General features: G+C 40.0%; 1 protein-coding gene across 30 annotated transcripts in view; it reads left to right on the top strand.

Annotated features, from left to right (window-relative positions):
• Window positions 1-3,695: 3,695 nt before the first annotated feature.
• CLASP2 (cytoplasmic linker associated protein 2) overlaps window positions 3,696-16,855 on the top strand; it is a 145,736-nt gene continuing 132,576 nt past the window's right edge. For 5 of the 30 annotated variants that reach the window (XM_059664179.1, XM_059664178.1, XM_059664189.1 and 2 more), the window contains exons 1-5: window positions 3,697-4,302; window positions 9,130-9,208; window positions 12,064-12,167; window positions 13,862-13,953; window positions 15,110-15,185. In XM_059664179.1, the coding sequence (XP_059520162.1) occupies window positions 4,108-4,302; window positions 9,130-9,208; window positions 12,064-12,167; window positions 13,862-13,953; window positions 15,110-15,185 (546 nt within the window). In that variant the 5' untranslated portion in view covers window positions 3,697-4,107. Of the gene's footprint in view, window positions 4,303-9,129; window positions 9,209-12,063; window positions 12,168-13,861; window positions 13,954-15,109; window positions 15,186-16,855 lie in introns of all 30 variants that reach the window. The other 25 variants (XM_059664204.1, XM_059664199.1, XM_059664200.1 and 22 more) reach the window with 8 other exon arrangements.

Genomic DNA, 16,855 nt, shown 5'->3' with positions numbered 1-16,855 from the left:
CAGCAAACTCACCAAGAGCTGGATATTTTAAATCCTAAAGGGAAACAGTGGCATCTGTTAGACATGGAATGAACTACTGGCTCAAAGGAGTTCACAGTTTCAACATTAAATTGTAATACATTTCTTTCACTGGTATCATATCTTTGCAAGACTGTGTTTTCTGAGGTTGTTGTGATAAAAGCAAGTTCTGCATGAAAGTCAATGTACAGCAGGATGAAGAGGGCAGTATCCAGTCTAATTCCAAGGTGTGAGGAGTTGCGCAGTGATCAACAGGCACAGACATCTTATTAACAGGTAAGTATGGTTATTTAAGAATGAAATAAAAATGTATTTTTTCTAATTTATGTGTATTATTTTTCAGATACCTAATAAGATGTTAGGACATGAATACTCATTAAGTGTTTGGATCTTACTATCCAGTGAATGGTTTTTTGTTTGTTTGGTCTAGACATATGTGAAAAAAAATGAGGTAGTAACAGTGCTCTGAATTAGAAACTTTGAGAACTTTCTGGTCGGTTTAACCTAGAACAGACAATGGTGATGTGGAGAAATGTGTAGATTTAGTACTAGGTATGTAATTATAATAATAAATGTTAAATTAAAATAGTCAAGACTACATCTTGTAAATAAACATGCTATTCTCCAGGAAAACACTTCTTTTTTAAAAAAATATATTTTATTGATTTTTTTACAGAGAGAAAGGGAGAGGAAGAGGGATAGAGAATTAGAAACATCGATCAGCTGCCTCCTGCACACTCCCCACTGGGGATGTGCCTGTAACCAAGGTACATGCCCTTGACTGGAATCGAACCTGGGACTCCTCAGTCTGCAGGCCGATGCTCTATCCACTGAGCCAAACCGGTCAGGGCAGGGAACCACTTCTTTAATTAGCTAATTCCTACACAGCCTTAAAACTCAAATACAACCTCTTCCAGGAAGCCTTCTGATTTACAACTCTCCAATCCCCATTCTCAGTGTTATCTAGATAAGGAGCCTCTCATCTAGACTTCCCCAAACCCTCTGCTTACCCAATCATAGCATCCTGGAAATGTTGATTTTCTTGTCTCTGTTTGAGTTTATCTAAACAGACTTGCCCCGGCCAGTGTGGCTCAGTGATTGAGCATCGACCTATGAATCAGGAGGTCATGGTTCGGTTCCCAGTTAGGGCATATGCCTAGGTTGCTGGCTCAATGCCAGTTGGGCTGGACCCTCTTTTTATATTCTTCTGCAACCCTTTATGAAAGGAACCTTTAAAATACCTAAGGAATAGTAAGCACAATTTACTTGCTGGAGGTCCAGTTTCAGGGAAATTACAGTCAATTAAATATGGAAGAAATTTTACAACACAATACAATGTGAAACACAGAAATATAGAAAAAAAAAACAGAATAAACACAGAAAAGAGTCAGATTTCTTTGAATTTGGAGTGTCTTATTATTGTTATTATTTTGTTATTGTGAACATTTCAAATGTCAATTTTCATTCACTTGTTCAACTGAAATTGATTGAGTGCCCATTATTGGCCAAGCACCATCTGAGGAAAAACAAATGATCTTGGAGCTTTCTGTGTAGTAGAGGAGACGACATTATACAGATTATTATTAAGTTGTAGTTGGAAATAGTTGGCAGGAAGGTAAATATAGTGTGCATTTAGGATGTATTAGAGTCCACTTTAGACCCATTAAAATAGCTAAAACTAATAACCCCTAACTTACTAAATATTGTGGAGGATATGGAGCAACTGGAACTCTCAAGCATTGCTGGTGGGAGTGTAATATGGTGCAGCCACTTTGGAAAAGCTGTTTGATAGTTTCTCATCCTATATAATAAAATGTGAATATGCAAATTGACCTAACAGCAGGACAACCAGTCGCTATAATGTGCACTGACCACCAGGGGGCAGACGCTCAATGCAGGAGCTGCCCCTGGTGGTCAGTGAGCTCCCACAGGGAGAGCCCTGCTCAGCCAGAAGCCCGGCTCACAGCTCACGGCTGGCAAGCGCAGCAGCTGTGGCGGGAGCCTCTCCTGCCTCCTCTGCAGGCAGGTGGTAAGGAGTGAGGGGTCCCGGACTGCGAGGGGGATGTCTGACTGCCGGCAGAAGGACATCCCCCAAGGGGTCAAGGACTGTGAGAGGGCACAGGCTGGGCTGAGGGGTGCCCCCCCCCCCCCCCCAGTGCACGAATGTTGTTCACCAGGCCTTTAGTACACTTGAAAGAACTAATAATTCCAGTTGAAAGGAACCAAAGTTTTGCCTTTTTTAAGCTGCTTACTAAGAAAAGACTCAGAATCTTTGACTCTTCTCCCCTTTCCTGACTAAGAGATTCAGATAGAAAAACTTGCTCCAAGAAAGAAATCTTAACCTCAGCTTAATCTGAATTGAATATGGCAGACGGGAAGATGTCAGGCAGGGGCCTGTTTACTGGATCCCCCTCTGTCTCATTGTTTCTAGGTTGCCTAGCAAAAAATTGCCTGCTTTGTTCTGTTCTTCCTTATCTGCAAATGGCCCATTCTGGTTTTCGGAATCTTAAGATTCCCCTCTCCTTTATCCAAAATAACATTATACCTAATTTACTTCACTATCTGGAATGTTTATACTTATGTGAATCCCCTCCCGGCACATGTATTGAAATTGGTTTTCATCTGTTAATTTGATTAGCCCAGCTAGAATTTAGAAGGTGGGAGAAAAATTATTATTATTTCTTATCCCCCACAGAGTATTTTACTCAATAGAAACGAACACAATTGTCCACACAATGACTTGAACATAAACGATTAAAGCAGCCTTATATATAATTATACAAAACTGGAAACAATGCAAATGTCTGTAAACAGGTGAATGAGTCAGCAATTGTGATGCTTCCATACAATGGATAATACTGAGCAACCAAAAGGGACTGCTACCACTACAACAGCACGGGATGAATCCCAAAACATTACGCTAAGAAAGAAACCCGACTCAAAAAGAGTACAGAAGCTTGAAACAGACTGACGAATCTCAGAAGGAAGGCGGGGGCGGGGAGGTGGGTGGGGAGAGATTAACCGGGGAATTGACTTGCACATATGCATAGCGCCTGGACACAGACAATAGTGTGGTGAAGGCCTGGGACCTGCCGGTGCAGGGTGGAGGGGGTCACTGGGGGAAATGGGGAAGGGCACTTCTGTAATAATTTCCACAATAAAGATAAATTAGAAAGAAAAAAAAAAGTACAGACTCTATGAAGTTACATGATGTGAAAGAACAGGAAAAACTACGCTAAAGTGAAATCAGAGTAGAATTGCCTAGGGAGGCAGTGGGTATTGACGGGGAAGTTGCCCGAGTGATGGAAATGCGCTACATCTTCGTTGGGGGGTGGTGGGGGTGGTGTTTACACTGGTGAATACATTTGCCAAAACTCATGGACTGCACACTTAAAATCTGTGCATTTTACTCTATGTAAACTAAAACGCAGTTAAAAATAAAAAAGGCACGGTCGCCCAATGAGTAGGGGTGGTGGCTGAAAACAGGGGTCACGAGGTTTCTTCAGTGAAGGCGTGTATTTATTCTACAAGGTAAAACCAAAAAACAAACAAACTGGAGCGGGGCTGGGGAAGAGGGCGTCCACATACCAGCTACTTTCCCACATACTGACTTTAAAGGGGAGGAAAACCGGAAGCTTTCTACATTTTACGGAGCGAGGGCAGGGCGCTGTGATCGCGGGGGACGGAGAACGGCCGGGCTCCAGGGACGGCCGACCGAGCGCCACCCCAACGCCCTCCGCCGGGGCTCCCATTCGCCCAGCGGGGCCAGCAGTCACCGCCGCCGCCGCCGCCGCCGAGCTCTAGGCTAGACCCGCGGAAGCTCGCCGACGTCGTGCTGACGTCACGCGCGTGCTGACGTCGCCGGCGGCCGCGGCCTCTGAAGCGGGCTGGGTGTCGGGGGGCGCCGAGTTTGACTAGTTTGGGGGCCGCTGGGCGCCTGGCGCCGCTCCCGCCGCCCGCCGCGCCCCGCGAGCCGCCCCTCGGCGCGTCCCGCCCGTTCCCGCGGGGACCCGCACTGGCGGCTGGGCGGCCCCCGGCGAAAGTCGGCCCCTGGCGGGCAGGCGGGCGGGCGGGCGGGCGGCCGCGGCCATGGAGCCCCGCAGCATGGAGTACTTCAGCGCCCAGGTGCAGCAGAAGGACGTCGGCGGCCGCCAGCAGGTCGGCCAGGAGCTGCTGCTGTACCTCGGCGTCCCCGGCGCCATCCCGGACCTGGAGGAGGACGTGGGGAGCCTGGGCAGGACGATCGACGCCCTCACCGGCTGGGTGGGCTCGAGCAACTACCGGGTAAGCGGCGGCGGCGGCGCGGCCGGGCTGGGCACGCCCTCCCCGGCCGGCCCTTTAATCCCGGACGTGCGAGTCCGGCCCGGCGAGCCCCCTCGGGGGCGCTCGGTTCGGCGGAACCACCCCGGAAAGGGGAAACCCGGGGACCCGCGGGATCTCGGGCGAGCCTGCCTCTCCGGATCGGAGCAGGGGACTGGCTTCCCATCACGACCAAGTTTTTCCACCATTGTGAACAATGACAAATCCAGCCGTTCCCCGACACGGGGATGCGTTATTGGCATGAGGACCCAATGTGTAATCATTAATTTTTAAAAAAATCGGTGATAATTCATAAAGGGCTCGAAGACTTTTTTTTTTTTTTTTTACATTTGTACGTCCCTAAGTAAACACTACCTAGACCGAGACATAAGACGTTAGAATCCAGGTATTATGAAAGAGATGTCAAGTTAATCCCTCTTTAATAAGTGATTTTTATCCTTAATCTCCTGCTTTTTTTTCTTTTATAAATTTTGCTCTTCATCTCTAAAGCATCTTTTAGAGCTTAATCAGGCGCCGTTAAACCTAATAAGATGCTAACTCCAGGGCATCACGTGTTTGCTTTTTATTTATTGTGGACAGCAAGGAATTGCATGCTGTCTGTCACTTCGGTTTCTCGCCGTTGAGGCCTGACCTCGGAGTGGAAACCGTTTCCTAGCTGGTCTGCTGATGCAGAAAATAAATAAACAAATAAGAGGATGAGGTACAAGAAAGATTGAGTGTTTCTGATGAGCCTGTAGTTGTAGGCAGGTTGCAATGTAGCTACTTTGGGAGGACCGGTAAACGTGCAGTAATTAGCTTGTGTTGTAGTTTTTTTAGCAGTTACTTTTCTTTCTAGTCTTCTGGTGGCAGTGTTGCTTTAAAATACCGGCCCAAACCTCCCATGGGTGAAGTGAAGTATTCTTGGTAATGTATGTTATAATCCAGTGAAAACTGTCCTCGTAGAGAAGAAAGGCATGCTCTGCGGTTATTATGAAGATGTAATAGTGAAATTTGTGTGAGTTTGGGGAAGGATTGACTTTTACAGGATAATAAACAGTTTGAAAATTACTACCTTGATGCTCCATTACATGCTATCTCTCCTTTTTAACTTTGGGGGAAAAAGTTAATATTTAATTGTATAGATCACTACTGTTTGGGGATTATCCTTATTTCTTTGGAAGAAACAAGCCAAATTTTATACTTTAAGAAGGGCATATCAACACTAAGATCATTGATTTCATGTTGCAGCATAGGCCGTAACAGAAAGTCAACTCTTTGGCCATGCCAAGGAATTCGGAACTCAGTGCAAAGAGGAGACACGATTGTCACAAGGTCGTTTCATTGACTTGTACCAAGGAAAGGAGACCGGATTCATGTCCAGAGCGCTGCCTCTTGGAAGAGAGTCTTAGCCTTTGCTTAAATACACTTCTTTGGTCATTTACATGTTGGTCTCTTCTCTGTGGTTGGCTGCACTTATCCCCTTTAGGTTCTTGTCAAACTTACCTTGTTTACAGCTGTACCTGCAAAATGCTCTGCTACATTTTAACCTTTAGCAGCAATAACATTTAGTAATAGCCTTTGGAACACCTCAGGCCTTGAGACCCTTGTCCTAACCAACTTCATAATGCTGGCTCCCTTTCTTTAGTGCTTGCTGGCAGGGGGTCAGGTCACCTTTCAGATGTACAGTCAGGGAATAGCCGTTGAGCAGTCACATCTCTTTGAAACTCTCTTGGCTTCTAGAATATCACAGTATCTCAATTTTTCTTTAAGTCTCTTAGGCACTACTTCACTCAAGTGCTGTGATTTTCCTTCAACTGGTGTTCAAGAGTTAGAACCCATCAGGCGCCTGACCCAAGTTCTCATCTTTTTACAACACAGTCCCTCCATGCTCCTCACTAGATACTGTTGCTTGAGACAATTTCAGCAGTCAGAAGAGACATGCCTCAGTCTCCTACAGTCTTATCTACACACTTCCTTGTAGCTGTGCCCATAATATTCTACTTTCTTCTCAGTTACAATGCACAAATTGTCTCTCTCTCTTATACCCATCCCTCTACATGCATATTAGACCTATGCCCTCTTGCCTACTCAAAGACATTATTAATTCACCAATTCTGCTCCCTCCTTCCAGAATCGTTAGTTCTCTCCTTTCTACAGAATGCTGTATAGAAGCTTTTCTGACATTGTCAGAGAGAGGACATTCTAATTAGTTTGTTATTTATAAACTTAGTTGCTTCAAATTAGGTCATCATTTTTTACTCATGATACAATAAAACATTTCTCTTGGGAAAAGTGTGTCAGAATTTTTTAACATACACACAAATAGACAGCTGTAGTTAAATTTTAAATTATGCTGAACAAAATAAAATTTTTCTTTGGATTTGATAGCACCTCAGAATTTGTGTGTCTTAATAACTGTCATCACGTCAATCAGTTGGAAGTGACTATATTATGTGCTGGGTGTTCTAGATACTGATGATTCAGCTGTGAACAAGACACAATATTCATTCAGCCTCATTTGGATATTTATTGAAGACCTACCATGTGCAGCACTCAGTCTTCTGGGTACTTCTGATACAATAGCGGGGGAGGGAAATGACAGAAATCCTTGCCTTTATGGATGTAGATTTTAGTGGGGGAGAAGAATATAAACAAGATAGATAATAAAATAAGTATGTTAGAAGGTGATATTTACTTTGGAGAAAAGCAGTGACGAGAATAGGAAGTGTTGGGCAGGATGCAGTTGTTTAATTTAAAAAAAAAATTTTTTTTTAATATATATATTTTTTTATTGGTTTTTTTTTTTTTTTTTTTGCAGAGAGGAAGGGAGAGTGTTAGAAACATTGATGAGAGAGAAACATCGATCAGCTGCTTCCTGAACGCCCCCTACTGGGGATGTGCCCGCAACCAAGGTACATCCCCTTGACCGGAATCGAACCTGGGACCCTTCAGTCCGCAGGCCGACGCTCTGTCCACTGAGCCAAACCGATCAGGGCAGTTGTTTAAATTTTTTATAGCTGGTCACTGAAGACCTCATGAGAGGGTGACTTAAATGAGATTGGAGAGTGAGATCCCTGCTGTCATGGAGATCCTATTAGAAAGAAGATGATGGATGAGTATACAAATTAGATAATTTCAGGTAACAAGTGCTTCTAAATCAACTGATGTGAAAAGAATGAGGGTGTGGTGAGACTATTTTGTGTTGTCAAAGAAGTTAGGTGAAATTTGATTATGACATGAAAGAAATATAGGGGTGAAATATAGGCAGAGAAAACTGCAAATGCAGAGGCCCTAGTACTGTTAAACATATAGAAGGCCAGCATGGCTAGAGCTTACAAATGAGTGAGATGTTAAGAGAATGAAGTTGGGGAGGCAGGTGGAAAGAGATTTATAAGATTTTATTCTAAATCAGTGGGGAGTTCTATATAGAGGGGTGGCTCCTTTGTGGAGAGTGGACTCTGAAAAGGAGCAGCAGGAGAAGCAGGGAGATGATGGTGGCTAAGGCTGGTTTGGTCACATTGGTAATGATGAGAAGTAGAAGATTTGGAATATGATTGGGGATAGGATAGGACCTCCCATTGGAATGAGAGAATTAGGGTCGGGGTTGAGAGAATTAGGAATAATTGCTTTGCTTGTGCACCAATAGAGGGTGCTGTTTATTGAAATGGAGAGGTCAGTCTTGGAGATTAAAAATATGGAAATAAGTATGTGTATACACACACACACACACACACACACACACAGGCATTTGACTTTTGTTAAGAACAGTCCTGTGATTTCAGGAGTCCCCAAAATTTAAAATGGTACTATGACAATAAAATGTCCTTTAAAGTGCAATTAAATATAATAACCACCATTTAAAGAGTCCTTAGCATCAGGCACTATCTCAGAGTGGTTTATTTGCATTACCTCATTTTAATCTTTAAGGTGGCCTTATAAAGGCAGTACTATTATTTTCCTGATTTTGTAGAAAAGCTGTATTTTGCTTTAGGTCACAGACCTGGTAAATTATTGGAGGAGTACTTAAACCTAGGGAGATGAGAATTTTCCTTCTTCTTTTCCTTTTCTGTCCTTACATAAACCTCTTCAGTATCCTATTGTCAGCTCTGTTTTCACTTTTTTATATTGTCTATCTGCAACTATAAACAGTAAGTTGATTCTAAAAAAATGGAGAAAATAATAAATAGCATTTATATTATAACTGTCGAGTACTAGGCTAAGTATTGTGCTAGGATTTCAAGTCTTTTTTTTGGAATCCGAAATCACAGCCCCTTTACCTTTTGAAGGATGATACTTTCCAGTGTCAGCATCACCATGATAGTATCCTATACGATAAAAGGCTAATATGCAAATTGATCAAACAGTGGAACAACTGGTCGCCATGACGCACACTGACCACCAGGAGCAGATGCTCAAAACAGGAGCTGCCCCCTGGTGGTCAGTGCACTCCCACAGGGGGAGCGCCGCTCACCCAGAAGCCAGGCTCACAGCTGGTGAGCACAGTGGCAGTGGCGGGAGCCTCTCCCACCTCCACGGCAGCCTTAAGGATGTCAGACTGATGGCTTAGGCCCACTCCCTGCGCAGGGAGCGGGTCTAAGCTGTCAATCGGACATCCCCCGAGGGCTCCTGGACTGCGAGAGGGTGCAGGCTGGGCTGAGGGACCCCCCTGCCCCTGTCTCCCCAAGTGCACGAATTTTGTGCACCAGGCCTCTAGTATATTATATGAAGGTTTTTGTATGTCGACAGTTGTAAACTGGTATTAAAGTATGCATAGATAATTTGTATTCATTAAAAATTTTTTTCCGTCTGTAGATATCATTAATGGGATTGGAAATTTTAAGTGCCTTTGTGGACAGATTGTCAACACGATTTAAGTCCTACGTAGCAATGGGTAAGTTAACTTTATTTATTTAAAAATCATTGTAGGCCCAGCTGGTGTGGCTCAGTGGTTGAGCATTGACCTATGAACTAGGAGGTCACGGTTCAATTCCCAGTCAGGGCACATGCCTGCATTGTGGGCTCGATCCCCGGTGTGGGGGGTGCATGAGGTAGCTAGCTGATCAGTGATTCTCTCTTATCATTGATGTTTCTATGTCTCTCTCCCTCTCCCTTCCTCTCTGAAAGCAATAAAAATATTTTTTTAAAATAAAATAAAAATTATTGTAGGTTTTGACATACTGGTTTTTTTTTCATAGTTTTTGTTTAACAAAACTGTAAATGCAAAAAATGTAATTTTGTACAACTCGGAGATCTGCTAAGTAAAATTATAGTTTACCTGGACATAAAAAACTTGAAGCATATTCAAATAGATAATTATATTCCTTTTGAGACAAAGAAACAGAAGCAAGAAGCTTACTAAGTATAGTGGTAATAGATTTTTTATTTATATTTTCAAAATTTTTACTATATTTTTACTCTTTTTGTAACATATTAAAATTTTTAATATAACTTATAGCACCACTTTTCAAGCTTTCTATGGTGAAGGACTAGTTCTTTCATTGCTCGTTTGTTGCAGACCAATTTTGTAAAATGCAATAAAAACAGGTTATAGCAAAATGAAATGAAAAAAATCCAAGGCCCAATTTGTTATTATTAGATTTAACAAACAAAATTACTTTGGTCATATTGTTTTAAAAACTTTATTTTGTGAACACTCTCAATTTTTCTTACTGCAGACAATTTGTAGACTGGTCCTGGGCTACCAGCCATACTTTGAACAGCACTTACTTACAGTGTGTTTGTAAAGAAGAGCATTATACCAGTACAATGCTCTTCTTTGTGTGGTAGTTAGGATTACAGAGTTGGTTCTGACCTATTTTCTAAACCTGAGTGACCTTCATATACCTTTGGAGTGCTTTGGTGAGTGGATTTCGTTCCTATTATATAGAAACATTTAAAGGTAACCTCAGATGTTTGTTAATCTCTCCTATAGATTAAGTTAATGTCTCATCACACTTACTTTTGAATTATCTTTGGTCAGCTTTTTTCTTCATGTTGTGTGTGCCATCAAATTCTGCCAGTTTCCACTTTTATCGTCTAGCTATCCCTTTCAGCAGAAGCATCTTAGTGAGTTTCCCTATCTTTATTGTTCCTTTTTAAATTAATTCCTGGTTCCAATTCATTCTCTGTGGGGTATCTTCTGAAAAGATTTTTTTTTTTTTACTGTATCAGTCTCCTGCTTAAAATCCTAGGATAGGGTTTTTAAATCTTTGCTCTGTGAACATGTTTTATTTATGTATTTTCTTAAAACATATTGAATCAATGTTTAAAATGAGGAAGTTTTACATAAAAAATCATATTTATGATTTGTTTTGAAAGATTGGCCAGTGTGGCAACCCCGACCTTGTATTCCCACATGTAATTATTGGTTGAAGCTGTGTTGTAGCTTCCCTTTTGTCTGGATCATGAGCTTTTCAGTTCCTAAGTTCTTCCCATCTCCTCTGGTCTCCTCAAAACTGAGAATGTCAGTTATAATACAGCAAGGTGGGAATACTGTAGTTCTTAGATATGGTTCATTTTCTGTATTTCCCATACCTCTTTGGCTGTAGGTGTTTATGTTTGTGACCCCTGCCCTATAGTAGCTCCTATTATTAGTTGTTACAGACAGTAGTTAGACTTGAGAGTAATTCTAGGCATTACATATATCACTTATTTTTCAGACGCAAAGAGGGCCAGATGGGGTTTAATGTACTGACTAGTCACATTGAGGCAGTGGGATTAAATGAGATAATTCAGTTCTTAGTATATAATTATATCTAACGTGAAGGTTTATTATTGTCCTGGACTGCCTCTCAGACGCTATCAGAACCAGAGTCCCACAATAGCTAATTCCACAGATGTTGATGAATTTCTCTAGTGTTAACAATACATCTAAGCAAGATGAGAAGGATTTACATTGTTCCAATTGTCAGGTACTTGTGTTGCCTCATGATTAGGCTTATGATTATAATGAGGACTTCTTGTTTTATTACACAATCATTTCCTTAATTAAGCCTAAATATTGGAATGGCATCACTCCATTTGGTATAGTTGGCTTCTCACTCTAATCATTTCCTACCAAGAGGAATGTAATTTCTTTTCTCCTTAAGTGTTGTTGAGCTTGCTTTTCAGTTATATTTTATTAGAGTCATGAATAAAGAAGTAAAAACAACCCTAGCAGGTTTGGCTCAGTGGATAGAGCATTGGCCTGTGGACTGAAGGGTCCCAGGTTTGATTCCGACCAAGGGCACATGCCTGGGTTGTGGGCTCAATCGCCAGTAGGGATGTGCTGGAGGCTGCCAATCAATGATTCTCATCATTTTTGTTTCTCTCTCTCTCTCTCTCCCTCTCCCTTCCTCTCTGAAATCAATAAAGAAATCTATATATATAAAAGCCCAGCGACCGGAACGGCAGAACAACGGGCACGACTGGTGGTTATGACGTGCACTGTGGTAACCAGCCAGCCTGATCTGGGCCCCAATCTGCCCCCAACACCCCGATCAGGGGCAGGGCCAGTGGGCCAACTGCCCACTGGCCCCTCCACCCTCCCTTCTCCCCCGCCAGCACTCCCCAATGGGCTTCCATCAGGGCAGGCGGGCTGGCTGGATCCCACCTGTGCATGAATTCATGCACTGGGCCTCTAGTATATATATATTTTTAAAGAAGTGAAAACAATTTACGTACTTCATAACTTTTAATTTATGAAAACAATTAGTATTTGTAATTTTGTAAAATATAGCTTATTTATTCTTTTTCCTCTCTCTCTAGTTATTGTAGCTTTAACAGACAGACTGGGAGATGCCAAAGACAAAATTCGTGATGAAGCTCAGATTCTGCTCTTGAAGTTAATGGATCAAGTAGCACCACCGATGGTAGGCCTACCTTTAAAATTTCTATTTTGCTAATTATTGATGAAATATCAGTAAGGATAGATGGTAATCACAGCAAGTCAGTCCCCAGGGGACATGAAAGCTGAAATTTTAAACAATTAATTGTTGCTAGTGCTTTAAAGAAGTTGAAATTTAAGATTAAATATCTATATTTTACTTTTTGTTTTGTTTTTTACTCAAATGCTTTTTTAGAAAGCTAACTCGGAGATTTTAGTGACCTGACAGTATACTGATAATATTATTTTTTAGGATTTTTAGTTTTTCCTTACCTGCATTATTATAAAATGTTCAGTGCAGAAGCTTATTTTGAGAAATACTGAATGTTATGTTAATTTCTGCAATTCTTACAAAGACAGGAAGAAATTTTTTTATTTTAACAAGTAGTTGCTAATTGTATAAGGTATATCGTTTATGACAGTGACCTGTATTTTATGAATACAGTAAAAAAAATTGCCCTTATGTGGAATTGTTTTGAAAGAAGCAGAAATTAGTTGACATGTACACAAACATTTAAAGAGTAACCCATGTTAAGTAGAAAAAGATCAGAATTTGCAATACACATAATGATATTACGTGTTATCATTTAAAATACTGTTTAAAAATTATAATATTATATGATTCATTAAAAAACCAAGGAGTATTGCTTTGTAAAAGTAAACTGTTTTCCCAGATTGAACCGAAGTCCTTGTTAATAGTATGGTGGATATCCTTCAATCCTTGTTCAGTGGTTCAAATTTTAACTTATTTTTGACGCTATTATCACAAATAGTACTATAGAAAACATCCTTGTACATGTATCTTTGGACATAACTGTAAGTATACATATAGAATAATGTTCCAGAGGTGGTGTTACAGAGTCAGGTTTGTTTTGTTTTGTAAGCTTCCAAGTTACCTTCTAGAAAGTTTGACAGAGAGTGAGTGAGAGAAGAGAGAAATATATTAGTAGAACTGAATACAGAGTTCAGAAAGAATAGAGTCCAGGGAAAGGTGTGTGTGTGTGTACACAGTTGAATTTAATAAATTATATTTCTAAATGTGGAGAAAGAATTGATTAGGACAATTGGCCATATAGCTGGAAACCCAAAGTTGGGTTTCTTTTTATATCAAACTCATGTAATTGTTTTGGATTATTTGTATAGGTTTATCTATGCTTTTTCTAAAATAAATTATAGTGGTTAGCAATAAAATGACTTGCTCAAATATGTTTCTGTATTTGGATCCAATCTTAAAAGAAGAAAAGCCTGAATTCTAAAATGTTGAAAAAGCCTGTTCCATGTGACAGTCTGTAGTAGTTGCTAGGCAACATTGGACCTTTTAAATGCTTACTGGACTACTGGACTTATAATGGTAGCATTGTTGTTGAAGATTTCTAAAGTTTAGAACAAATTCTGTCCTTGAAAATTCTAATGGTTTTGGATGTTGGACATAGTTTTTCTGAGAATAATTAAATCTAAAGAGAAATATATGAAATAAAAAGTAAAAAATGTAATTAAGATATTAAAAATTGGGTGAGAGCAACATCAGTGAAAATTTGGCTTAGGAAAACTTGTAGAGAGTGAATAGTCTAAGGAGAAAATTCATTTACCAATAAGATTGGTAAGTTTGAGAATAGATTAAATATTTTAACCTGAGTAATTTAATATTTTGTTATACATGTTTACTTTTCTTTCAAATAGCACATTTGGGAACAGTTGGCTTCTGGTTTTAAGCACAAGAATTTTCGATCTCGAGAAGGCGTGTGTCTGTGTCTTATTGAAACCTTAAACATGTAAGTTTTATGATTACTGAAAACAGCCGCCTGTGTTTTTCATTTTTCTTAAAAAAGTAATATCCATTTCACAGAGCTCGAGGAGAGCTATGGAAATAAATTTTAAGTAGTTATTAACTGATCTCTAGTACAAGAGTTTTTATTTTATTTGATACCTTCGTTAATTTTTTGTTATCTTTCAGGTTGTTAATTTAAAATTATTAGTTATAAGAAGTGTTTTTCTTTTTTTTCTTTAGCATGTTAATAGTTGCTCCCCAAAGTAGATGGTAATATAGCGAATATGTTTATATAACTTAGGATCTACTTCTGTTCTGGACCTAGTTTGGAACTGGTTTTAACTCAGTGGTATTTCATATATTGTAGCCATTTCCCCACCTGGGCTTTCTAGAACAGTGTGGGTGGTTTTGAAAATCCTAGACTGAACAAGACTCCCAGGTAACTAGACAGTGAATCTGGTAGCTGTGTGCAGAGTTCTGACAGCATAAATGCCACAGGGTTCAGAGCTCCACTCTGAAGAAATTGTAAAGTGTAGTTTTGTGCTCTTTCTGGATTATTTTTTTAAGTTCTGTGCAACAAGATAGGTAATATATAGTAGCTTTCAACTTTTCCTGTAATGTTACTTCCTTTCCTCTAACTATACCTTCATTTATTTTCTTTTATTCCTCTATGGTCCTTTCTGCCATCTAGAGCTTGTAAGTGCATTCAGTCTGCACAACTTTTGTGTTTTTTGGCTCTCCTGTCATTTGCTTTCAACCCATGACCTCACCAAAAATTAATACGTAAATATTTTATTGGAATGCAAATTTGAGATCCAGAGTCTAAAAAAAAAAAAAAAAATCACTATTTTCAAACAAAAGCTCAAATTTTCTTTAGTCATTGAGAGTTTGCCCGGTTTAAGAGTGCCATTGGTTGAACATTTTGCTCTGTTGGATCTTGTATTGACAATTTCATTGTTAGTCACGATTACTCAAGTTTGCATATTTGACATTGTTTAGAATTAGTTTTTGCTTGTGTCTCATACCTTCATGTTTTAATGATGTGTGCCCATGCTCTCTACCATATCTGTCTTATTAATACAGACAAGAAGAAAGCAGAGGATATTTGTTTACTGTTTGATTAAAACCAAATTCTCTTTATTTTTTCAAATTATATTTAGTTTTGGAGCTCAACCACTAGTCCTCAGCAAGTTGGTACCACATTTGTGTATACTATTTGGAGATTCCAACAGTCAGGTAAAATTTTATTTACATATTTAAGTGTTGACTAATTTTTTGGCTACAGCTTCTTTGTTAGTGCTCTTAGTCGATATTATTTTTATTTTTAAATTTATCTTTATTATTGGAAGTATTACAGATGTCCTCTTCTTAGTCTATTTTAAAAAGAAAAAGAAGAAGAGAGAGGGTAGAAAGGGGTTAGTGAAGATTTCACCTCATTTTTTTTAATTTAAAATCCACCAAAGTTAGTTTTTAAGAACATATTATATTCACTTAAGTTGCTTAAGTTTGTTAGTTGTTAGCTAGTATTAAGGATAGATTGGATTTTTAAAGCATAATTCTTTTTTTTCTCTTTTTTAATTTTCACGTCAGGATAAGTTTTTCATTGATTCTAGAGAGCGGGAGAGAGAGAGGAAATCACTCATCAGTTGCCTTTTGTACGCACCCGAACTGGGATTGAACCTGCAACATGGGGTGTGCCCTGACCAGGGATCGAGTCCTTGACTCTTTGGTGCTTGGGACAACGCCCCAACCCACTTAGCCACACTGGCCAGGGCTCAAGTATAGCTCTTGAGTCTGAAAAATTGAGTAACAAGTAACTTGGATTCCCTTCTGTGGTCCTGGGTATTAACTGTGAGAGCAGGTTGTCAGTTCCCTTTGTTTCTGAGTGGCATAACAACGACTTTTTTGCAACAGTCAAAACCAGGGGTCCTCAGACTACGGCCCACGGGCCACATGCAAATACAAATATTGTATTTGTTCCCGTTTTGTTTTTTTACTTCAAAATAAGATATGTGCAGTGTGCATAGGAATTTGTTCATAGTTGTTTTTTTAAACTATAGTCTGGCCCTCCAATGGTCTGAGGGACAGTGAACTGGCCCCCTGTTTAAAAAGTTTGAGGACCCCTGGTCAAAACCATACTTAACAGGGAATTTGTGCCAGTGGTGTATCACTTGTTAGACATTTTTTTACCTGAGCTTCATATACTGTAGGCATAATACAGGGATATGTTCTGGATCCCATCCCTTCTAGTAGAGTTGAACCTTAGTTGTAACCTTTTTGGCACAGCTTGTGCATTTGGAAATACCCTGCATAAGGTTTTCCCTGCTTTTAGTCCCTAGCTAGCTGCTCCTCTGGAGGTTTGTAAGAAGTTCTGTCTCTTCATTTGCTCTCTGACAGTGAACTCTGCAGGGAAATTAGGGCTAGCTGTCTTCCAAATTCCCGTCTTTAGGCCACATTTTTTCTCTTTTAATTGTGGTAAAATATACACAACATAAAATTTACTATTTCAACCATTTTAAACTGTACAGTTTATTGGCATTAAGTACTTTCATTGTTGTGCAGCCATCACCACCATCCATCTCCAGAACTTTTTCATTTTACCAAATAGAAACTGTCTTCCCATTAAACAGTAACTCCGCATCCCCTCCAACTCCTCAGTTCCTCACAATTATATTTTACTTTCTCTCCATAGGAATTTGACTACTCTAGGTAACTTCATAAAAGTGGAACCATAAAATATTTGTACTTTTGCATCTAGCATATTTTACTTAGTATAATGTCTTCAGGGTTCATTCATGTTGCAGCATGTGTCAGAATTTCCTTTTTAAGCCCTGACCGGTTTGGCTCAGTGGATAGAGTGTCGGCCTGCGGACTGAAGGGTCCCAGGTTCGATTCCAGTCAAGGGC

This window comes from Myotis daubentonii, chromosome 14 (assembly GCF_963259705.1).
Source record: "Myotis daubentonii chromosome 14, mMyoDau2.1, whole genome shotgun sequence".
Classification (NCBI taxonomy): domain Eukaryota; kingdom Metazoa; phylum Chordata; class Mammalia; order Chiroptera; family Vespertilionidae; genus Myotis; species Myotis daubentonii.
This window is presented reverse-complemented; position numbering and strand designations above follow the sequence as displayed.